This window comes from Rhinoderma darwinii, chromosome 12 (genome assembly GCF_050947455.1).
Source record: "Rhinoderma darwinii isolate aRhiDar2 chromosome 12, aRhiDar2.hap1, whole genome shotgun sequence".
Classification (NCBI taxonomy): domain Eukaryota; kingdom Metazoa; phylum Chordata; class Amphibia; order Anura; family Rhinodermatidae; genus Rhinoderma; species Rhinoderma darwinii.
In genome coordinates, this window is record NC_134698.1 from 11,016,956 (window position 1) to 11,042,658 (window position 25,703).

A 25,703-nucleotide genomic window follows, 5' to 3' on the forward strand; every position below is an offset into this window, starting at 1 on the left:
TGGGAGAACGGCACCCCCTCATGATCAAACCCTTATCTCCTGTCTCTGATGCCCTGAAAGAGTAGGGAATATTACATATAGACATAAAAAAAAGTTATCAGACACCGATAACTAGACATCGGGTCTATATATATATGTTTTATTGTTCTATCACCCCAGAGGGTTGGTGTACTGTTACGTATAAAGGTCGTTGTGACTTTTGTTAAGGAAAGTAAAGTGAATGTCCACCATAATATATACTTACCGTTTCGGTTTTCTACATTATAATTGTAAATGGTAAAATTTGTGTTTGTTTGCAGCCATAGTGGATGGAGTTAAAAGATAATATTCTGCCTGCCTGCTGCCACCACTAGGGGGAGCTTACGGTATAGAAGGTATACATTACTGTATGCAGTAGACGCTTAGGCTCCACCTAGTGGTTGCAGCAGGCAGGCAGAATATTATATTTTAACTCCATCCACTATAATACTATATCAGAAAATTAATTAGCACAGAATATTGGTCATAAAAATTACATGAAAAGGTAGAGAATAAGTCATCGAGACAACTGCTGTCTATATGCCGAATATAGATATCATAGTGGAGTCCCCGGCTCGCAACCCTTCTCTATGAGCCAGAACAGCCCGAACGTACAATACATGGACAGCCATTCATTTGCAGGGTCGGTATGTAATACTACATTACTTCTGCAGTTGCCTCTGCAGTTGAATTGTTTGGTCAGAAGCTGCATCCCCCGGGAATACCAGCTGATCACCAGGGATGAGATAATCCAGACCCGCAGTGATCACCTGATCGCCACATCGTCTACTTTTTGAAAAACGTTTATCTTCATGAGACATGTTGTTGTTCTGGGGTCTCCAAGTATCAGTTTACTCTTATTCTTAAAATTACAGTGTTCTCTTGTTTTGGGTCCTCCCATTCTAATTCTGGGGTCCCCTCTTATCTGTACTGTACTGCTTCGCGACATCTACAGATGTGTCCTTCCTTAACTGTTGTCTTGGCTCAACATATCCTGAGATGACTGGCGCGTGATGACATTGGCTCTAATGTTAAAAAATAGTATACCTCCGATGGATGCCTCCAATGGACGCCATCCGACAAGTCATCCGTCGCTCATAGGCTCCTATAAAAAAAACTTATACCGCAAGTCAATCTTGCCTAACGAAAGTCAAGCAAAGGTACGGGTGGACACATCTGTATTTCATATATTTTATGATTTGTCAACAGTGATTGTGGTCATAGAATATAATTAGGCAAAATTTGTAACAATTATGTGGTAATAAAACAAAAATATTATGGAAATTCTGAGAGGTGAGGGTACCCCTGTTTAGGACCCTCATCTATTAGCCAGAGCGGAGAGTGTCTACAAAGAGCGTCTCACAGTCTCACAGTATATTACACAAGCAGCGCCTTGATTTCAATTGACACTGTCATTCTTCATTGGCCCTGTGGTGGCGCTGCAGGGAAATTGAACACTTGCTGCTGTTTTCAGGTAAAAATTACAGCTGATTGCTCTGGCTTCCAGCAGAGGGACACCCTGTCATCATTTTATCATTGGGTGCTCTTCTAACAAAAAAAGAATTGTCCAAAGTGAACAATTCCTTTAAAGTAAAACTCTACTTTTACGGTGGAAAACAGAACAATCCTCGGCCCTGATTCCAATTGACCTACCTACTTCTAAGCTCAACCTACAATTCTTACACACTTCAGGAACCCTTACAAGGAAAACTGATAGGCTGAGTTTTCCCTACTGCAGGGCCTACGAGGGCGGGGCATGACACAAAGATCAACGAGAGAATCCCTGTGTCATGCTCCTCCCCCTCAGACCCTGCACTAGACATAACACAGTGTACATTAGTACTCGCCATATAGCTTCACAACCCAAATATACTACTGTTGGAAAGTGAGATGCTGAAAACAGAACTTATCTATAGTCTTGTGCATTTTCTCGGTCTGTATTTAAAAAGAGAGGTCAGCATTTAAAAAGAAGGCGAAAGCAAATCCTATGCATGATTCGCTGGCTGTTTTCCACCTCAGCTTTTTAAGATGCATCTCGTTCGCTTGTGAATTTACCATGAAGAAGAAAGGAAATATTCCTGTGGGTAGGGGGGCAGAGAGGGGACCCCCTGGGGGAAAATCAATACGGAAGAGATAGCGAATGTAAACACACACACATTGCAAAGGTTATCCACGCAGATGTAGTGGGAGATGAAATAATGGACTAGCAATATCTAGTCAAACCTGCTGGCGAGAAGCGAGCGGGGGAGGGGAACGTTCTATGGGCACAATCACAGTCAGCGTTGTATCGGAGTTTGCAGCCGTATACAGAGCAGGTCTTTGCATGCGGGATATCAGTGCAGCAGTCCCCCAACCTAGGAGAAACCTTAATATTGTTCATCCTGGGACTCCTGGTTCACGAGAAGAATGCCAGGACTGCCGAAGCTACTGTGTTACATAGGGACATCAATAGATAGAGGGAGGTGAGGTAAATCTATTCTACTCACTTCTCAGCCTTTTTGGCTAAGATCAAGTGTGCTACAGTATATGTATGTGGCCATTGAGAAGCAGCGGGTACATTATACACAAGGTGGTTTAGACCTGGTTATACACAACTGTAGGGACAACAGATGCAGCACAGCAAATTTTTTTTCACTGTTAAGCCTCTAACCCCGCCCGATCCCCTTCCAAACACGCCAGATCAGCCCACAGGGTTTAATCCTCCCATAGTGCCTCCCCGCCGTATAATGCCCCATAGTACCCCTCACACAGTATAATGCCGCCATAGCTACCCCCACATTGTATAATGCCCCCATAGCTACCCCCACACAGCATAATGCCCCCATAGTGCCCACTGCACGGTTTATTGCCCCATAGTGCCCCTCACACAGTATAATGCCCCCATAGCTGCCCCCACACAGCATAATGCCCCCATAGCACCCCCTGCACAGTATAATGCCCCATAGCTGCCCTTTACACAGTATAATGACCCAATAGCTGCCCCCCACACAGTACAATGCCCCATAGTCCTCACACACACACAGCATAATGCTCCTATAGCGCTCTCTGCACAGTATAATGCCCCATAGTGCCCCTCACACAGTATAATGCCCCCATAGCTTCCTCTTACACAGTATAATGCCCCTCATAGCTGCACCCACACAGCATAATGCCACCATAGCGCCCCCTACAATGCCCCAGTTTTCCGCTCAGATGTCTTCAGCTTCACACATTTAAAACATTTCTGCACCTATAAACGAAGTTAAAATTCTCAATACCTCTAAATATAATAAAGCTCCATACACTGCACTTCTAACTATAATAATAATATAATAGACTGTGTCCCTGATTATAATAGTACCATAAAGTGCACCTCTAACTATAATAGCGCCATACACTGTGTCCCTGATTATAATAGTACCATACACTGTGTCCCACACACACACACACCGTGCCCCCTGTAGATAGTGCCCCAATAGCCCCCTGTAGATAGTGACCCCATAGAGCCTCTGTAGATAGTGCCCTACATAGAAGCCCCTGTAGATAGTGTCCCATATACAGCCCTCTGTAGATAGTGCCTACATATGGACTCCAGAGCTGCAAGGCAATAGTGCTAACCACTGAGCAACCGTGCTGCCCTACATATAGCTTCCCCTATAGATGGTGCTCCACGTATAGCCCACCTCTCTAGATAGTCTCACATATAGCTCCCCTGTATATAGTGTCACCCCTGTAAACAGTGTCCTACATATAGCCACCCTATAGCTAGTGCCCCACAGGTAACCCACCCCTGTATATAGTGGCCCATATATAGACCACCCCTGTATATAGTGTCCCACATATAGACCCCTGTATATAGTGGCCCACAACCCCACATATAGTCCCCCCTGTAGATAGTGCTCCACAAACCCACATATAGTGGCCCAAATAAAGACGACCCCCCCCCCTGTAGATAGAGCCCCCACTATAGATAATGGCAGTCACAGTTTTATTGGAAAAAAACAAAAAACCTTACATACTCACATGATCCCGTTCCCGCGCCGTCCGATGGCAATGTAGACCTGCTCTCTTCTGAGCAGGTCTGTTGGAGCTGAACGACGCATCATTCAATGACGCTGATTGGCGGCGCAGAATAACTTGCCCCGTCAATTAGCACCTTTCAAGCACGGAAGCGGTGCGATGACGTCATTGCGCCGCTATCGTCATTGAAAGGCGCTGATTGGCGGGGCAAGTCATTTTGCTCCGCCAATCAGCATCATTGTAAGGTGCTGAATGCATGTATTTGGCTGTCGCTAGCACCGGGGCCCCCTCCGCTGCTAGCGACGCCTACGGGCATGGGAGGGCTCGGCGGCGCGGGCCCCGTAGTAGCGGAGCTACCGCTGTAGCAGCCATAACGGCTGCTAGCGGCGCCACCGGGCATATGAGGGGGCGTGTCGGCTGGCGGCACGGGCCCCCTCAAGCCACGGGCCCCGTACCAGCCGCTACGGCTGCTACCGCTGTAGTTACGCCACTGCTATCTATCTATCTATCTATCTATCTATCTATCTATCTCATATCTATCTATCTATCTATCTATCTACGATTCCCATCATGCCATGACAGCTGAAGAGCGACAAGTTGGACACCACTGATCTAGACAATCATATTTACTTAATCCTTCCACTGTTTTAAATCTAACTGGTCATAGAAAGTTATACAAAGGTTGTAAGAATAGAAAGCCTCAGGGAGTACACTCCAATTAAAGGGGTTGTCCAGGATTAGAAAAACATGGCGGCTTTCTTCCAGTAACAGTTCCACACCTGTCCATGGGTTGTGTGAGATATTGCAGCCCAGGTCCATTGAAGTGAGTTGGACTGAGCTGCAATGCCACACACAACCTATGGACAGGGGTGGCGCTGTTTTTGGAAAAAATCAGCAATGTTTGTTTTTAATTCTGAACTTCTTTATATAAAATTTCTCACTTTCAATTTTGTATTTTTTACTGACAAAAGTCCCATCAGTTGTTATCTTTCCCCCAGTTTAATCTTGGTCTAGATATTCCACATTATTTAAGTACTGGTCCATCAGATTTTCTGGACTATGAGATGCAAAGGAATTTGACTTCACGCTCCAATGCATGAAAGAGAATGATACTAGGAGGGATTTGTCTGTAAGTTCTGGGGATGTTTTTCGTCTAATAGATATCTTCCATCTGATTCCCTCCAGTATCTTTTCTTTCTTCGACCTGCCCTTCCGATTCCTGCCTCAACCCCGTTGCTTAACCACAAAAAAAGATACAGCTCCCATAATGCTCCTCTCTTCAGGGCATATATTTAACACTTTCATAGCTTCCCCTCTGCCAGGCCCTATCTGCCAGTCTCAGTATTAATTATGCAAATGTCAGACCATTAGTATGCAAATGGTCTCCATGTCGGCAACAGAGGTCTGTTGTATGCTAATTATTCTCGTCCACATGCAAATTGGATCTCAAGACGATCCCATTAGCTCAAAGCTTAAGGTCAGTAGGAATAGCGCTGGTGTTAAAGTGACAATCCCTTTTACTAGCCAAAACATAGTCATTAACATGGAGGTTCTTTAAAAGCTTCGGGGATCTTTGTTTATTTCATTACAGGCGCTCCTTTGTGATACTATTTATAATATATATTATAATTATGTGTTTGTAGAATACGTTTATAGTGTATCTTCATATAATATTCACATGTTTACTCAGTATGGGCCTCCAGGGAGGTCTTCTTGGTCTTCAGCTCCAAGGAGAGCTTCGGTTCTCCAGCCCCTCCATGACGATGGACTGTGATCTTCTGGAAGTGGTGGAGTGTCGATGGCAGAGGACTTCACCCAACTTCATGGACAGACTTCCATTGTAGTAACAGAACATAAGGAAGTGTGGTCTTTCTGGTCTTCTAGAAGAGTTTTTGGAAATCTTCTTGGAGAACTCCAGTGGCTTCTTTGTTCTGGTGGTGATCTAGGAGCCTTCATTATCTTTTTGGTTCCAACTAACTTCTCTGTACCATTATAACTTCATATTTAGTGGAGATATACCTTCAGTGGCGACATTTTGACGTGTACGATGTGGTCTATACATTCATGCATCCCACCATTAAGGGGGTTGTATACGATTAGAAGTTTCTGGTTTTCCTCCAGAAATAACACCATTGACTATGCCGGGTATGGCAGCTCTGCATCCGTGTTTCCGTTGCTCTGCTCCGTCATAGGAATAACGGGATCCATTGCATGATGGATACTATTGACTTTAATGGGTTCCGTCGGGTCTACTCCATGGTTTCTGTAATTTTGCTGCACTAGTTTGTCTAGCAAATAGAACGAAATCTGTGATGGAGGCCCCTAACAGAGCCTGAAACGCATAAGTCACAGCTCCTAAGCCCCATTCATGAAGAACACTGTAGTTAAATGGATGCCGAAGTCCCACGTTCAGGTGTTTTATGTTTGGATATTGCATAAATAGCAATTCCCTAATAGCAGCTCTCTGTATTCTGCCTATGAAGTAGTCAGCACGAGTTGTCATTCAAATTTTTTTAGAAACTGGGAAGGATCAGGCCCTAGAGATGATGGCAGATCATAGGGGCCACCAGGAGGATGTTTCACTGGACACAGGTGTCACCAGGTTACCCATTTTCACCCTGATGCATCCACAGTTTACATATAGAACTAATCTACATATAAAGTTCAGTAACTTTATAATTAGATTGAATTTCTTATTTTGTACTGATCCTGAGTTACAGCCTGTATTATAGTCCAGAGCTGCATTCACAATTCTGCAGGATTTAGAGCTGAGTTCTTTAGCATTGCTTGCTAGTTAAATATTACACAGTACAATCTTTACACCAGGAACTGTACAATAATCTAATATTGGGAAAACCTAGTTGTAAAGAATAAGAGTGAAGAAGCTCAGCTAAACTGTTAAGGGTGTGTCTGTCAATAAGATTGTTCACTGTTTTCAATGAGAACCAGCAGAACAGTAAGTGCAGCTCTGGAGCGAGCATAGTACAGGATATAACTCACGATCAGTACAAGGTAAGCAATGTCATGTATGTACACAGTGATTCTACCAGCAGAATAGTGAGTGCAGCTCTGCAGTATAATACAGGCTGTAACTCAGGATCAGTACAGGATAAGTAATGTAATGTATGTACACAGTGATTTCACTAGCAGAATAGTGAGTGCAGCTCTGGAGTATAATACAGGATGTAACTCAGGATTAGTACAGGATAAGTAATGTATGTACACAGTGACTACACCAGCAGAATAGTGAGTGCAGCTCTGGAGTATAATGCAGGTGCAATTCAGGATAAGTAATATAATGTATGTACACAGTGACTCCACCAGCAGAATAGTGAGTGTTGCTCTGGAGTATAATACAGGATATAACTCAGGATCAGTACAGGATAAGTAATGTAATGTATGTACACAGAGACTCCACCAGCAGAATAGTGAGTGCAGCTCTGGAGTATAATACAGGATGTAACTCAGGATCAGTACAAGATAAGTAATGTAATGTATGTACACAGTAACTCCACCAGCAGAACAGTGAGTGCAGCTCTGGAGTATAATACAGGATATAACTCAGGATCAGTACAGGATAAGTAATGTAATGTATGTACACAGTGACTCCACCAGAAGAATGGTGAGTGCAGCTCTGGAGTATAATACAGGATGTAACTCAGGAGCAGTACAGGATAAGTAATGTAATGTATGTACACAGAGACTCCACCGGCAGAATAGTGAGTGCAGCTCTGGAGTATAATACAGGATGTAACTCAGGATCAGTACAGAATAAGTAATGTATGTACACAGTAACTCCACCAGCAGAACAGTGAGTGCAGCTCTGGAGTATAATACAGGCTATAACTCAGGATCAGTACAGGATAAGTAATGTAATGTATGTACACAGTGACTCCACCAGTAGACTAGTGAGTGCAGCTCTGGAGTATAATACAGTATGTAACTCAGGATCAGTACAGGATAAGTAATGTAATGTATGTAGACAGTGACTCCACCAGCAGAATAGTGAGTGCAGCTCTGGAGTATAATACAGGATGTAACTCAGGATCAGTACAGGATAAGTAATGTAATGTATGTACACAGTGACTCCACCAGCAGACTAGTGAGTGCAGCTCTGGAGTATAATACAGGATGTAAGTTAGGATCAACTTTTTATGTAGATTATATCTGTATATAACTTAAAGGTGTACATACGCTTTAGTATTATTTTCGTTTGGACAGAAAGCATCTTTGTCTCCAGATTGTTGACTACTCAGAACTATTGTTATGGCTTTTCATCTTATCATCTTAATTAGTAAACGTGTGACAGAAATGTGTTGAAATGGCGTGACAGTCAGCTGCCAAACTGATCTGGGTGTGGGATGGAGGAGCGGAGTTTAACACGGCACAGATAGTTCATTATAAACCTCACAGGGCGCGATTGTGTGACAGTATTAAGTTTCAAGAACTATTTATAAATAATTGATCATTAACTTTGAGAAGGCACCGATTCCGCTGCTCCCTCCGTCTCTTCCATCTCTCTGGGTAATGTCACAAGTGAGAATCGAGCAGATCAATCTTTCAGGCAGAAACCCTTTTAATGAATAATGACTTTTGTTTGTTTTTATCTTCAATTTTATTTCATTTGGAGCCCTTGAGAACGTAGCAAACTAGTGGAGGGCAACCCGCTCTATTATCTGGGCCTCAGATGCCACTCTTGACTACATTTGAAGGCCGCACATAACATACATTACACTCAATGTCGCAGCCACATGCCACCCTGAAATGGCACAGCTCTATGCATCCAAGAAACGCACTGCCACATGCCCCCAATACATAGGGCAGCCACATTCCACCTAATAAACAGCCCAGCCCCTATGCCCACCACAAAACAGCTCAACCACAGAGGCGTAACTTGGGCGCCAATTCAAAATCTGTATCAGAGCCCCCACCTTCCACGCACCATTTATATTACTGGTGTCGTCTCATGTGGCAGAGGGGTCTTGGAGCCCCCTTTATGCCCGGGTATGACTGCTACTTCTGCACCTCCTACAGTTACACCCGTGCTCAGCCCCCAAGAAATAATGCAGCCTTTATGTCCCCAAAAAAACAGATGACCTACATGTTCTCAAGAAACAGTGTAGCCCATATGCCACCCCTAAGAAACAGCTCAGCCACATGCCACCCAAGAAATGGGGCAGTCATATGCCCTTCATGAATTAGCTCAGCTACTTGCCCATGGTTGATACTCACTACTTCCAAGACTTGACGGAAGCAGCAATTTTACCTGCTGACCGCATGCCCCCCAAGAAACAGTATAAACCCTATGCCACCAAGAAACAACTATAATGCAGAGTAGACATCATTATTGGAGTTCGCCAAGTTGAGCACTCGGCAAAACAGGGGACCTAGGGGCCGCAGGGAACGCACCTGTTGGCTACCAGTTATCCAATCTAGACTGGATACAATTGTAGTTAGCTGTGAGAAGGTCTGTACGTATTTAAACAAGCATGTTTGCCTTCACTGACAGCAAGCAGAGATTTTGAAAACGTTGAGGAATCGGACCACAACCAACGTATTTTAGAAAGTTGCAGAACATTATACAATTGACAAAAAAAAACACTTTTTTACTGTAGTTTAGACTGCGCGAGAGCGACACCGGGCACTCCATGAGACGTCTTGTAGATGATTTAATTAAAAGGGGGCTATGCTGGAGACAGGGGTTCCGAATTTAATCTAATCCTTTGTAATGTTTGGACTGTCAGGTTTCCTGCTCCACGAACGTCTGTTTTTACCTTCCTTTATCAGAACTATCTGTTTGTTTGCTCTATCATGCTCTGTCTGTCAGGAATTTTATTAGCCAGGATGACACTCAACAGAACCACCTGGGTAGCCTTGAAATAAATTCTAACCCGCCACCTGGAATTATTTTCGCAGAGCCAAGAAAATTGATTTATTGAACACGGCATGCGCATCATGGCATAACGCACGGCATACAACGTAATATGGCAAAAAAATGAAAACAAAAAAATGCTAGAAATGAATAACGCTTGTAATAATATAATATCCAGGCCACTTTACCACTGAGCTGGTGTATTTAGGTTTCTCCTGTGTACCATCAAAGCTCCATCTGAATCCTTAATTATATTTTGCATTTATTCCAAAAATTATAATGATGCTGGTACAAAGGGCAGAGTGAGCCTTCAGGCAATTGGGCATTGCCACAGGGCGCAGAGCATTATAGCATGTATCGTTACGGGGGTTTGGAGCTCTGTTTTTCTTATATTTAGAGTTAAATGATCAATTCTGGCTGCCAGCAGCTACCACTAGGTGGAGCTCACAGCACACAGCAGTCCTATTCTCAGTTTGCCCTAGCTGGTACTACCTGCTATGCAGGTGAAGTAAGGGATGTGGTCTCTAAATGAACGTTCCTCTGCACCTGCAAAGGAAAAGGTCAGTGATGGGTAAGTATCAACATACCTGTCCAGGGATATCCATTGTGGGCCCAGTCGTTCACTGTAGCCCCATCGCTTTATTCACGGATTACAAAAATCCCTTTAACTGACAAAGACCAAATGGTATCATTTCTAATCATGTCCAAACTATTTTCCAACAGTTGGAATTGATATTAAAGATCTGACAGCACCTGTGGTCACCTTTTGGTAATTTCCAAACACAATTCTGCTCCATCTGTATTAAGGCCCTTTTACACCGGCCGATAAGCGGCCGGTGCAGCGAGCACCGATCAGCGAGACATCGTTGGTCGGCGCACATTTGCTCCTGTCACACTGAGCTATGGATGGGGACAAGCAGGCGTTACTCCGATCACTCGTCCCCATGCATGATTATTATGTCGGCAGCGCGTCTCCCTGTTTCCCAGCGAGATGTGCTGCCGATAACGATAATCTTTTACTTTGTTAAAACGATATGGCCAGCAGATGATCGAGCGTTTGCTCGTTCATCTGCTGACCGTTCCCCTGTTTACACAGGACATTTATCGGCAACGAGCGTTATATGAATGCTTGTCCGCCCGATAATCGTCCTGTGTAAAACCCCCTTTAGCGGGTATAACTAGAATAGCACTACCATATGGAAATTAAAGGGGTTGTCCAATTTTGACAAGCTCTTGTTTCTAGAAGGTGTCCTTCGACAATAACCTGATCACAACATGTGCTGCTGAAGGGACCTGTGATCACCTGCAGCAATTTTTTAATAGCAGGGGAAATGAAGCATTACACAGATCTAATGTATTGCAGGGACATTCTGGGTCCTCCAGAGGGAGAAATGAACATTCTCTGCTGTGGGTGAGAGTCCTGAGCAGGTCCCCCCCCCCCCCCCATTAATTCAGAAATACTAAAAGGGTATTTGAAAATGGGAATTTTTAACCAGACAAACCCTTTTAATAGATCCTTAAACATTTCTGCCAATGCCCCTCTCACTGTGTGCGTGCCCCTGACGCTAAACTCATCTTTTTTTTTGCCCAGACGCGCCTCTCTGTTTGGGAAAAGAGCCAGTCTGCCAGGTTTCTGTTATTCTGAAAGATGTTTGATAAGCGATTCAATTTCCCCTGGAGTTAACAGCCATGTCCAAGTGACTGATAGTCAGCAGGCACAAGCAGCCTGCTAGATCCTACTCAATTTATATTGACCCGGGTGGCTGAGAGGCATCTTTATTATACAGCGAGCCAGAGACTCTCCGATTCTGCAATCACTCTGCAGGAGCCACCGTTTTCTTTGGTTACGACGGGGTTAATTGTAATAAAATATGGGATTAGGCCTCTGTGGTTGTCATTTCAACTACGTCTCCCAGGATTCTGTCGTGTACCTTCTTGATTTGGATTTGTGTGCTATGCATATGTTTATCTCTGCTCGAGGTTTATACCGTATGAGTTTATGTGTGAAGTGTATAACGCTTTAGGCGGTTTGTACGCCCAGTAGGAGGTTGGTGCCGTAAAACGCTTCTATTTTTTTCCCATCTGAATGAATGAGAGTGTTGATCTGCTCAGATTTTTACAATAGAATCTGAAAAAAAAAGAACACCCTCAAATCTTCTTCTTATCCCTTCCTGAGGCTCCTGGTATGGACCTCTGTTTGACATTACAGATTCTTCTGCGGGGAACCTCACCCGCTAACCCCAAATTAACTATTTTTGGCCTTGATATAAATGTATTTATTGTATACTTTGGGAGCCCTTGTGGTCCTCCAAAGCAGTAGACCATGGTGGACCTGGTTTTGGTTTGTTTTTTGGTGTGTTGTAATTACCTATTTGTGGTCTTCTTGTATCCTCACCCATTAGCCCAGATTAGCTGTTTAGGAAAGAGAGCCACAATAATAATGCCTGTACATCATTTTCATTGAGTGTTCTTGTGGTCCTACAAAGCAGTAGACCATCGTGGACCTGGTTTTGGTCTGTTTTGGTTGTAGTAGCCTGTTTGTGGTAGCAAGGGGGTCTTACTGCTGGTATCCTCACCCATTATACCAAATTAGATGTGTTTTGGAAAGAGAACCATAATAATGCCCACCCATTGTTTGCATTGTGTGCCCTTGTGGTCCTCCAAAGCAGTAGACCATGGTGGACCTGGTTTTGGTTTGTTTTTTTGTGTGTTGTAATTACCTATTTGTGGTCTTCTTGTATCCTCACCCATTAGCCCAGATTAGCTGTTTAGGAAAGAGAGCCACAATAATAATGCCTGTACATTGTTTGCATTGAGTGCCCTTGTGGTGGTCCTATAAAGCAGTAGACCATGGTGGACCTGGTTTTGGTTGTAGTAGTCTATTTGTGGTATCGAGGGGTTCTTACTGCTGGTTCCTCACCCATTAGCTCAGATTAGCTGTTTAGGAAAGAGAGCCACAATAATAATGCATGTACATAGTTTTCATTGAGTGTTCTTGTGGTCCTACAAAGCAGTAGACCATGGTGGACCTGGTTTTGGTCTGTTTTGGTTGTAGTAGCCTGTTTGTGGTAGCAAGGGGGTCTTACTGCTGGTATCCTCACCCATTACCCCAAATTAGATGTGTTTTGGAAAGAGAACCATAATAATGCCCACCCATTGTTTGCATTGTGTGCCCTTGTGGTCCTCCAAAGCAGTAAACCATTTTGAACCTGGTTTTGGTTTGTTTTGGGTTGTAGCTGCCTTTTTGTGGTAGCAAGGGGATCTTACTGCCGGTATACCTACCCATTACCTCAAAGTAGATGTGTTTTGGAGAGAGAACTACAATAATAATGCCCGCCCATTGTTTGTATTGAGCGCCCTTGTGGTCCTCCAAAGCAGTAGACCATGGTGAACCTGGTTTTGGTTTGTTTTTGTTGTAGTAGTCTATTTGGGGTAGCAAGGGGTCTAACTGCTGGTATCCTTAGCCATTAACTCAGATTAGATGTGATTTGGAAAGAGAACCATAATAATAATGCCCGTCCATTGTTTTCATTGGGTGCCCTTGTGGTCCTACAAATCAGTAAACCATGGTGGACCTGATTTTGGTTTGTTTTGGATATAGTAGCCTGTTTGTGGTAGCAAGGGGGTCTAACAGCTGATATCCTCACCCATTACCCCAAATTAAATGTGTTCTAGAAAGAGAACCACAATAATAATAATGTCCATCCATTATTTGCATTAGGTATTCTTGTGGTCCTTCAAAGCAATAGATGGTGGACATGGTTCTGGTTTGTTTTGGTTGTAGTAGTCTATTTGTGGTTGCAAGCGATCTAACTGCTGGTATCCTTAACTATTATGCCAAATTAGATGTGTTTTGGAAAGAGAACCATAATAATAATTCCTGTCCATTGTTTTCATTGTGTTCCTTTGTGGTCCTCCAAAGCAGTAGGCCAAGGTGGACCTGGTTTTGGTTTATGTTGTTTGTAGTAGTGTATTTGTGGTAGCAAGAGGTCTAACTGCTAGTATCCTAACCCATTACCCTAAAGTAGATGTGTTTTGGAAAGATAACCACAATAATAATGCCCGTCCATTGTTTGCATTGGGTGCCCCTGTGGTCCTCCAAAGAAGTAGACCAAAGCAGTAGACCATGTTGGACCTGATTCTGGTTTGTTTTGGGTTGCAATTACCTATTTGTGGTAGCAAAAGGTCTAACTTCTAGTATCCCCACCCATTACTCCAAATTAGATGTGTTTTGGAAAGAGAATAATAATAATGCCCGTCCATTGTTTGCATTGGGTGCCCTTGTGGTCCTCCAGCAGTACACCATGGTACACCTGGTTTTGGTTTGTTTTTTAGTCGTGTATTTGTGGTAGCAAGGAGTCTAACTGCTGGGATCCTCACCCATTACCCCAGATTAGCTTTTTTTTGGCAAGAGAACCACAAAACTAATTATTGTCCATTGGGTGCCCATGTGGTCCTCCAAAACAGTAAATCATGGTGGACCAGGTTTTGGCTTGGTTTTAGTAGCCTATTAGTAATAGGGGATCCTCACCCATTTCCCATGATTAGCTTCTTTTGGCACGAGAACCACAATGATAATGCACACACATTGTTTGCTTTGGCAGCTCTTGTGGACACTAGACTATGGTGGACCTGGTTCTGGTTGTAGTAGCCTATTAGTTTATAGGTTATGTGAAATATGTAGTCAAACAAGAAGTATAAACCAATTTGGTCTTCAGGCTATGACAACTCAAGATGTTCCTTGGCGCGTGACTATATCATCTCTCCTCTCGGGGGCTGGTTTCAGATGATGAAGCTTTTTTAGGAGAACTTCTCGATTTTGAGTTTATTCCAAGTTCCAAAATTGTGACCTGATGAAATGGCTTGATCTGAGCAGTAGCCTTTGCTTTTCTTTGCTAGTCCTTTCCTGTTTTGTCAGCTGATATATATATACTGTTTGGCTCGATGCCAAGGAGTTTCTGCTTTGGCTAATACCTAGCTAATGATACATATAAGCAAACAATATATCCTTACCCTTGGCTTGCTTGTTGGAGCAGAATACACAACTCAATACCAAACAAAGCTCACGTATTGAGCAACCTAAATGGCTAAATCACATTGTGTCTTTGTGAGAATGACTAAAGCAACTCTTAAAGCGTTCAGTGGCGAATACGTTTTTTACATGAAACAATGGGGAGGAATACCGACCGTGACATTACAATAGATAAAGATGCTTAGCTTCCCTTGTAGCACTTGGCATCCTACATTGAGATCCAGCCCTTCAAATTGTGATTTCACAGATATTACCACCAACCTACCTGACCATGCTCTAAGTGAGCGTTACGTGCATTTCCCGTCAGTAGCCTACATTGAATTTGCCAGTTGGCACATCCGTTTTATCAGCAAATGAATGACAGAGCCATTAAGATCATGCTTGGCAGATGACTCAACTTTTTTAGTTCCAGATGCCCCTGTGCCCCATAACAGTGCTTGTGACATTACTTCTATATCAGTGCCAGCCACAATGCCCCATAACAGTGCTAGCCACTTTACTTCCACATCAGTGCCAGCCACAATGCCCCATAATAGTTCTAGCCGCATTACTTCCATATCAGTGACAACCACAGTACCCTTATAACAGAGACAGCCACAGTGCTCACAGTTTTCCCATAACAGTGACAGCCACCGTTCCACTATAATAGTGACAGCCACAGTAACTCTGTTTTCAGTGACAGCCACAGTGGGAACATATCATTAAAAAACAGTTGCCATTGTCGACAAACTCAGTGCCCTTTTACATGTTGTCCTTAGTGCCCCCACAATAATGATAGCCCCAGTGCTATCATAAACACAAACCTCAGTGTCCTCATAAATGCTGTTCTTAGTGCTTCCATATCAGTAACAGCCACAGTACCCCTATAACCGTGACTTCCAAAGGGCCCCATGCCAGTTATGGTCAAGTTTTTTTCATGACAGTGACAGCCACTATAACAGTGACAGTCACGGTGCCCCGATATCATGACAGTAACATTTATCCCATGACAGTAAAAGCCACATTTCCACTGTAACGGTAACATACACAGTGCCCCCATACCATGACAGTCACAGTTTTCCAATGATAGTGACAACTACAGTTGCGCAATAACAGTGATAGCCACAGTACCCCCATACTATAACAGCCACAGTTCCACTAAAAAAATGACAGCTACAGTGCGAAATATAACAGTAACATCTAGATGCCATAGTCGTCAACCTTAGTGTCCTTATACATGTTGTCCTTAGTGCCCCCCATAATAATAACAGCCTCAGTTTTATCATAAGCGCCAGCCTAAGTGCCCTCATAAGTACCAGCTTTAGGGTATGTTCACATGGCCTATTTTAGGCTGTTTTTCGGGCCGTAAACGCCCTAAAAACGGCCGAAAAATCGGAAGTAGAACACCTCCAAACATATGCCCATTGATTACAATGGAGAAAACGGCGTTCTGTTCCGATGGACCGTTTTTAAAAAAAAAAAACGGGCGCGTAAAAAAATGGTTGCGAAAAAGAAGTGCAGGTCACTATTTGGGACGTTTTTGGAGCTGTTTTTCATAGACTAAGAAGTGACCTGCACTTCTTTATTGTGGCTGTTTTTTTACACGGCCGCGTAAAAAAACGGGTCATCGGAACAGAACGCCGTTTTTACCATTTCTGCTTCCGATTTTTCAGACGTTTTTTGGACGTTTACGGCCCGAAAAACGGCCAAAAATAGCCTGTGTGAACATACCCTTAGGTTCATCATTGAACCCAGCTATAGTACCCCGTTTTACAAGTTTTTGGCTAGTGCTAGTTACACCATCTTTGCTCCTAAAATAGTACGTCTATGCCTTTAAGATCACATTTATTTCTCATGTGCATGTAATCCTCCACTGAACCTCTAGGATTAAAAGTTTATGGATAGTACTGATGTCACAATAGGCTGTATACAGTCTTGCATAAAATGACATTGTACGATGACAATACATATGGCAGTGTAGGACAAGTAAGACCAATAATTTCTAGTCTAGGCTCACTTAAAGTGAATATGCACCTTGAACCCCATTTTATTCTAAATAATTTAAAATGATGTGCTGATTAATATTTAATATATCTTTATAGTGATGCCCTGCATAGATATAAAGGTATGACATAAAGTTTTGTCTGGCTGCAGCCACCACTAGGGGGAGCTTACTGCATACTGGTTTTACATTGAACCTAATAATAACACTGTATACAGTAAGCTCTTAAGCTCCCCCTAGTGGTGACTGGAAGCAGCCAGAATGTTATGTTTCAAGTCTATATCTATGCATGGGATTTGGAGCTCTGAACGTTATCAAGATACATAAATAAATTAATCAGTACAGAATTTTAAATCTAAAAACTATATTGTATTAAAAATTTTATATTCACTCTAGAAAATTTGTTCACACACTTTGGTTGCTGTATCATATACTTGCTGTGTGTCGACGCTTCTTACTCTTAGCACCTTCGCTCATAAGGCTCTGAGGTTGTTCCCCTCCTTTCCCACAGCCCCTATATATTACAGCTCCCTACGCAGTGCCCTTCTTTTGCGGCTCCTGCACCAGACCCCTTCACCCCCTCGCCCACTCCCTCCTCCTGACTGTATACTCTGAGGCATTGCAGTACATTCATACATTTCCCCAGAGCCTGCCACTTCCCAACTAGCGCACATGATAAAATCAGCCTTATTTGGCCGTGAGTCTTCTGTGTCTTATCCCAAGCCACTCTGTCATTATTAGATTTATGTATTTGTTCCAAAGTGTTAAGGATCTGCTACGTTATCCGCAGCTCTAGTCTCTGTGCTTCATAAAGCATTGGCACTTAGCAGAGGAATAGAGAGAGGTGTGAGCTAAACATTGAATGGATTTAGCAGAAACTTTATAGCTAGTCCGCTTTGCAGCAAAATGAGTCAGACAGTAGGTTCTACAATAAAGGGAAAATATGCAGAAATTATACACTACCTAAACCGAGTACATTCCCTTTTATAAATGTTCTTTGACAAATTATCGGAAGTAGTTTATTGCTCTTTACGTTTTATCAAAAAGCCATAAACGTTACAAAACATTGCCCCCCAGTGGGCACATTATCATGAAATATTGTTTACTAATTGGTTGTCTTTACTGTTTATAAATGTGCATTGATAGAATATCGGAAGTCATTTATTGCTCTTTACGTTTTCCCCAAAAGCCATAAACGTTACAAAACAGTGCCCCCTAGTGGGCACATTATCATGAAATATTGTTTAATAATTGCTTGTCTTTACTTTTTAGAAATGTTCATTGATAGCATATCGGAAGTCGTTTATTGCTTTTTACGTTTTATCAAAAAGCCATAAACATTATAAAACAGTGCCCCCTAGTGGGCACATCATCATGAAATATTGTTTAATAAATGCTTGTCTTTACTAAACAGTATTGGGGACATATTTTTCTCATATGGGGACTGCTACTTCACATAAAACATTAGAACCACTAAAGTACAACATCCTCAGTTTACAGTGCGTTCAATAAATTACATGGAATGGAGAATAAATATATAATCTGACATCTGAGCGCCTGGATTATTACACATTTTGGCCACCTTGCGAGAACATATTGGGTGAGTTAATCCTGCAATTTAGTAGTTACAACAGTGGTCTCCAGCTTGTGAATCTCCAGCTGCTGCAAAACTACAACTCCCATCATGCCCTGTCATGGAATCACAGTGCCTAATGATTCACGCCTGTCACTATGAGATACCTAAATCAGGGTCCAACTGCTAATGAGTCAGTTCCTCGGTAAAATGACCTCATGAGTGGGGTTATTTTCAGGTTTAGTAAGAATGTGACATCATCCATTTACCAGTGATGTCACCTGTTGGCAATGAATGAACACAAAGCTGATAAGACGAAGGGGCTTGTTATTTCTGAAGCCAGACCCTTCTTCATTTCAGTTGACCGTCAAATTAGTATATACATTGTGTTCTGGATCTGAATTGTAACCAATGTAGTTGTGTTGTCCATGTATGTCCACAGATAGAAGGGCAGGAGGCACCACGCTCCATTTTCCACGGCCCACAGCCATCAGCACAGTAAAACATCATTTCCATACATACACTCACACCCACAGACACACCCACAGACACACCCACAGACACACAGACACACACACACACACACACAACACACACACACGTGTATATTCTCTGCTGCCCACATCCATCAACACAGTAATAATTGTCACATAGACAGACAGAGGGCCAGCCTTAGTGGTGTGCAACTTGTGGGGTCACACATAAAGCATTACCTGTCCTTACTGAAGGGGCAACCACTGGTCTTAATTGCCTGGGCATCAGAAGCTTGCATCCCTGATACCATACTTGATGCCCCAAAGGCAACTTCATTCCCTAGTTTATTGATTGGCCAGCATTTTTTTAGACACTTTATGGCAATTTTACTTGTACGCTGTATTATGTATTTTTTGGGCACTATATGGTACACCATAAGGTGCCCCATTTTATGCTGTACCACATAGTGCCCAAGTAGTACATAATACCATAGAAACTACTGCATAGGGCGAATCCAACCCAAGGTCGGCCCTGAACATACACATGAATCTTCTTCTGCCCACAGCCATCAGCATAGTAAATATATATATATATATATATATATATATATATATATATATATATATATACAGTGAAGGAAATAAGTATTTGATCCCTTGCTGATTTTGTAAGTTTGCCCACTGTCAAAGTCATGAACAGTCTAGAATTTTTAGGCTAGGTTAATTTTACCAGTGAGAGATAGATTATATAAAAAAAAAAAAAAACAAAACAGAAAATCACATTGTCAAAATGATATATATTTATTTGCATTGTGCACAGAGAAATAAGTATTTGATCCCCTACCAACCATTAAGAGTTCAGCCTCCTCCAGACCAGTTACACGCTCCAAATCAACTTGGTGCCTGCATTAAAGACAGCTCTTACATGGTCACCTGTATAAAAGACTCCTGTCCACAGACTCAATTAATCAGTCTGGCTCTAACCTCTACAACATGGGCAAGACCAAAGAGCTTTCTAAGGATGTCAGGGACAAGATCATAGACCTGCACAAGGCTGGAATAGGCTACAAAACCATAAGTAAGACGCTGGGTGAGAAGGAGACAACTGTTGGTGCAATAGTAAGAAAATGGAAGACATACAAAATGACTGTCAATCGACATCGATCTGGGGCTCCATGCAAAATCTCACCTCGTGGGGTATCCTTGATCCTGAGGAAGGTGAGAGCTCAGCCGAAAACTACACGGGGGGAACTTGTTAATGATCTCAAGGCAGCTGGGACCACAGTCACCAAGAAAACCATTGGTAACACATTACGCCGTAATGGATCAAAATCCTGCAGTGCCCGCAAGGTCCCCCTGCTCAAGAAGGCACATGTACAGGCCCGTCTGAAGTTTGCAAATGAACATCTGGATGATTCTGAGAGTGATTGGGAGAAGGTGCTGTGGTCAGATGAGACTAAAATTGAGCTCTTTGGCATTAACTCAACTCGCCGTGTTTGGAGGAAGAGAAATGCTGCCTATGACCCAAAGAACACTGTCCCTACTGTCAAGCATGGAGGTGGAAACATTATGTTTTGGGGGTGTTTCTCTGCTAAGGGCACAGGACCACTTCACCGCATCAATGGGAGAATGGATGGAGCCATGTACAGTCAAATCCTGAGTGACAACCACCTTCCCTCCACCAGGACATTAAAAATGGCTCGTGGCTGGGTCTTCCAGCACGACAATGACCCGAAACATACAGCCAAGGCAACAAAAGAGTGGTTCAAAAAGAAGCACATTAAGGTCATGGAGTGGCCTAGCCAGTCTCCAGACCTTAATCCCATCGAAAAATTATGGAGGGAGCTGAAGATCCGAGTTGCCAAGCGACAGCCTCGAAATCTTAATGATTTACAGATGATCTGCAAAGAGGAGTGGGCCAAAATTCCATCTAACATGTGAGCAAACCTCATCATCAACTACAAAAAACGTCTGACTGCTGTGCTTGCCAATAAGGGTTTTGCCACCAAGTATTAAGTCTTGTTTGCCAAAGGGATCAAATACTTATTTCTCTGTGCACAATGCAAATAAATATATATAATTTTGACAATGTGATTTTCTTTTTTTTTTTTTTTATATAATCTATCTCTCACTGGTAAAATTAACCTAGCCTAAAAATTCTAGACTGTTCATGTCTTTGACAGTGGGAAAACTTACAAAATCAGCAAGGGATCAAATACTTATTTCCTTCACTGTATGTGTGTATGTGTGTGTGTGTGTGTGTGTGTGTGTGTGTGTGTGAGTGTGTGATCATCTACTACTACGCAGCCATCACCCTCGTAAAGCGTCATCTTTAAAGGATTATGTGTGTGTAAACATTTGTATGGCTGTCCCTACATTTAAAGGGTATATGAACTTTTAAAAAACTTTAGACATATCAGAAGTTTTGATCGGTGGAGGTCCGAGCACTGAGACCCCCACTGATCGCTGAAATGAAGCCGCAGAAGTGAAATCTGTGCTGATTGGTTTCTGATCGTCTTTTCTCGGAAAGCCGAGCGAGTGGTGTACGGGCTCATAGACTTTCTATTGAGCCCATACACCGCTCAGAGAAAAGCCGACCAGAAACGAAGCCGCACATTGCTCACCCGAGCGCTTCTTCCGCTTCGTTTTAGCGATCAGTGGAGGTCTCAGTGCTCAGACCCCCCACCGATCAAACCTTCTGCTGCCATGTCACTATGACATGTCAACGTTTTTTTAAAGTTTAGTTACCCTTTAAGCATTATTTCCATAGGAACGTCATCCTGATCATGGGAAGATCTCTGTGTCTACCATGAAGTATTGCTGTGCGGGCCATGAGGGGCCATAAAACATTTTACCTAAGTGATAAACTATGATTATTGTGTTATTACTAATTGTATCGTCATCTTTCTTACAGATCATCCCACAGCAAAGATTGAGACTCGGCCCAACCTACCAAGGGAGGGGGACAGGCTGCAGCTACAATGTGATGCCTTTGGGAACCCTGAGTGAGTATAAAGCCCTTTAGTTGCTGTAGCCCAGTAAATTTTTGGTCTACTTGAATGAAGATAACAAACTTGGAGCATATCTAGAAGGGGAGACTTACTTGTGAGGATGCCAGGGCCTACTGGGTGGGCCAATGGTAATCTGGGTATAATGCTCTATGCTTTTCAAGTAGTGGGTGGAGTAGGCAGGGGGCCCACTTAGGCAAGGGCACATATATACCCGACCCCACGCATATGAGCTGTCAAGTAAACTTCATTAGTAATAACAAAGGAAAAGGGAAATGGGAGGAAACCTCCAGCTCACCAATCTGACACTCCTGTGTTTGTAGTCGCCCGGATCAGCCGCGACGGCACACGGCAGCAATTGTAGAAAAAACCAGAGGAGATCCAGCGATTTAAATATCCATAGGAAAAACTAGGTTTCCACTTTATTGAAGTACAAGCTGAGAGCTTGAACAAAACACCAGGAGGAAAAGACAAGGTGGTGATATGCGGCAATAGATAGCCTACGCGTTTCAGACACTGGCTGTGCCCTTAATCATGGCTAAGTCGAGGCAGCCATGATTAAGGGCACAGCCAGTGCCTGAAACGCGTAGGCTATCTATTGCCGCATATCACCACCTTGTCTTTTCCTCCTGGTGTTTTGTTCAAGCTCTCAGCTTGTACTTCAATAAAGTGGAAACCTAGTTTTTCCTATGGATATTTAAATCGCTGGATCTCCTCTGGTTTTTTCAAGTAAACTTCATGTCTATTCTGGAGCTCAGACCTTGAGCTAAATGACAAATTGCGAGGCAAAAAAGTCATATAGCAATACTGTAGCCTTATAACACGTGGAATCGAAGGCAAAACAAGCAAAAGAAGACCACCCTTCTGCTTGTGTGGTAGAAGAAAAAAGACACACAGAGGCGATTCACAGGGTATCGTCTGAATACTATACCAATGCTTACAGGTAGAGAATCTCAATTCATAATTACCGGGGGTCGTGGATGTTGTATAGGAACGGCTCGGTGCGTTGCCTCGGATCAGGTCTGGTGCCACTTCCGTGCTCGGAATAACAAAGTCAGAGGAAAGTAGAGGAAAACGTTTGATGATTTCTTGCTTGGCGTTGCTCTCCTTGAAGAATCACATGATGTGTCACTGGTACGGCCTTGATACGCGTAGTCTTAGTACATATTAAAGACAAACTTGGGAATTCAAGTTCTTTCACTATGAGGAGAGCAGCACCAAGCAAGAGATCATCCAACATTGTCTTCTACTGTTTGGGTAGATCCACTTGCTGCTTTCACGTCCGAGGTGTATCCATGCTCTGCGCTGCGGGACGCGTTATCACGCATCCCCCATAGACTAGAGTCTATGAAGGGATGCGTGATTCGTGAAAAAGTAGGACATGTCCTATTTTCTCACGGACCCTTCACACGGTCCGTTGAAACAACCGCCGTGTGAACGGCCACATTGAATTATATAAATCCGTGTGATGACCGTTGTTCTGAATTAGGCCTTACTAAAGTTTTAAAAAACTTTTGACATGTCATAGTGACATGTCACAAGTTTTGATTGGTGGGGTCCGAGCACGGACGCCCTTACCGATCACTAAAACCTAAAACTAATCGGCAAAAGCGATCGGGTAGCGATCGAGTGAGCACTGTGCCGCTTCATTTCTGATCGGCTTTTCTCGGTTTTCCTCGGAGCGGTGTATGGGCTCAATAGAAGATCTTGAATCCATACACTACACACTCGGCTTTCCGAGGAAAGACAAATGGAAACGATGCGTCACCGCGCTCACCCAGGCGATTCTGCCTCTTCGTTTTAGCGAACATGTGGGTCTCAGTACTCAGGCCCCCACCAATCAAAACTTCTGAAATGTCACTAAGTTTAGTTACCCTTTAAAGGGATTGTCCAGGATTACAGATATATTAAATTGTAGCTGATAGCCTTCAGCCAATGGAAAAAGAACGCACTCATTGGTTATCATTGGCTAGGCCATTGGACACTGTGGTCACATGACTATATCCCGTGACTATGGATAACACAACTATATTCTGACATGGGTTTTTAATGGGGCCAAGTAATGAAGACCACAGGGTAAGTTGCAACTTTACATACAGTTACATAGTACAGTTGAAAAAAAATATATGTCCAGAAAGTTCAACCAAGGAATGGGAGAAAGAGAATGAATATGGGTGGACTTTAAAATTTTGTTTTACCCCTATTGATCCTGAAGAAGGTAGAATAAAAAAACAACAAAAGGCATAAACTAATCTGCCCGAAAAAGTAAAAATTTACCTCCTAAAATAAGAAATCCGAGACTGACCCTTGGATTTCTGCTGCGGTTTGGCAGTCTACAGCTGCGTTCTTCACCTTGTCAACAAGACCTCAAGGTATTTTATTTTTTGCAAATATATATATATTTATATATATAAAATTATATCGTGGAAATTGCTTTTTTTCCCAAAGAGGAAACATTTTATTTTTTTTCTTTTCATATCTTGTCTCTTAAATTATCGGTGAGGTATACTAAGGGGAAAAAAACTCATGTTATTACTTACCTGACCTTTACTGACCACAAAACACAAAAATGAAATGTCACTGGTACAGTATTACGCGGGTACAGGGAAAGTTGTGCTTAGATAAACACTGAGTCTGACATACAGATAGATAAAGGGGCTTTTTGGTTTTATGTAAATAAAGCTTAAAGTTAAGTTCACCATCAGACATGATGGGACCAATAGCTATAAAACATAAAGATATACTACTTTTGTAATATTTCTTAAAGGGGTATTCCATAGTCCAGGATTGTCAATTGATGGCCTTTCCATAGGCCACCATGTCCCGGGGATCAATGGATTAGAGCTTCATTGTTTATCCAGGCACAGTGACTTAGATACGAGTGTTGCTGTGGCTGGTACTTTAGTTTAGCCCCAGTCAGTTGAATGGGCTGAGCTGCAGTACCACACACAGCCACACTCGTGTGAACGACAATGTGGCCCTTTATTCTGCTGCCCCTCTTTTCTGCTGATCCTGGGAGTCCTAGTGATTGGATCCCGGATGTTCATACATTGATGGCCTATCCTAAGCATAGGACATTGAATCCCAGAAAACCCTTTTTGCTTTCTTATCTTGTTTTACTGCTGGGTGTATTTGCTACTTCTGAAAATCTGACTACAAATAGTCTCTTCTGTAGTCAGGCTCTGTAGAAGTAGAGCATTTTCTAATTCCCTCTGCTTTCTGTTCCAAATGCTGGAGAATGCAGCTAAAATTTAGCATAGAGCTCTCAGTATTGCCAGTATTATGTACAGAGTTCGTGCAGGGGGCGGGCAGAGCAGGAAGTCTCTGTGGTGCAGCTTCAGCCAACAGCTTCAGAGGAGGAAGTGATGTCAAAGAAGGGGGCGTCGTTTTGGCAATTTTGCCAGTAACGGTTTGTTATTTTATATGGTGTTACGGATCGTTAGTGTACAAAGCACCTTAAAAACTTGGATTTGAGGGACCAGAGTGAAATATTTATCAGCCCCGGTATGGCACATGCCCGTAGTAGCTCCATTTAACTAATTATGAACGATTTAATATTGAAAAGTTCAGTAGCTTTCTCATATACTTTGAGGTTCAGCTCCTTACAGATAGATATTGCTTGCTGTCAACGAATGTAATTTTTTTTTTCTACAACCCGATAATGTGCTGCTCGCACAGCTTCAGAGCTCGTTACAAGGCAAAACACTTTAATGAGTTTTAGAATTTTTTTCATCACTAACAGCAAGC

The 25,703-nt window shown here is 42.8% G+C and overlaps 1 protein-coding gene across 1 annotated transcript in view; it reads left to right on the forward strand.

Annotated features, from left to right (window-relative positions):
- CADM3 (cell adhesion molecule 3) overlaps positions 1 to 25,703 on the forward strand; it is a 251,125-nt gene that overhangs the window by 206,266 nt on the left and 19,156 nt on the right. The window contains exon 6 of the mRNA XM_075844879.1: positions 21,863 to 21,953. Within this exon, the coding sequence (XP_075700994.1) occupies positions 21,863 to 21,953 (91 nt within the window). The remainder of the gene's footprint in view (positions 1 to 21,862; positions 21,954 to 25,703) is intronic.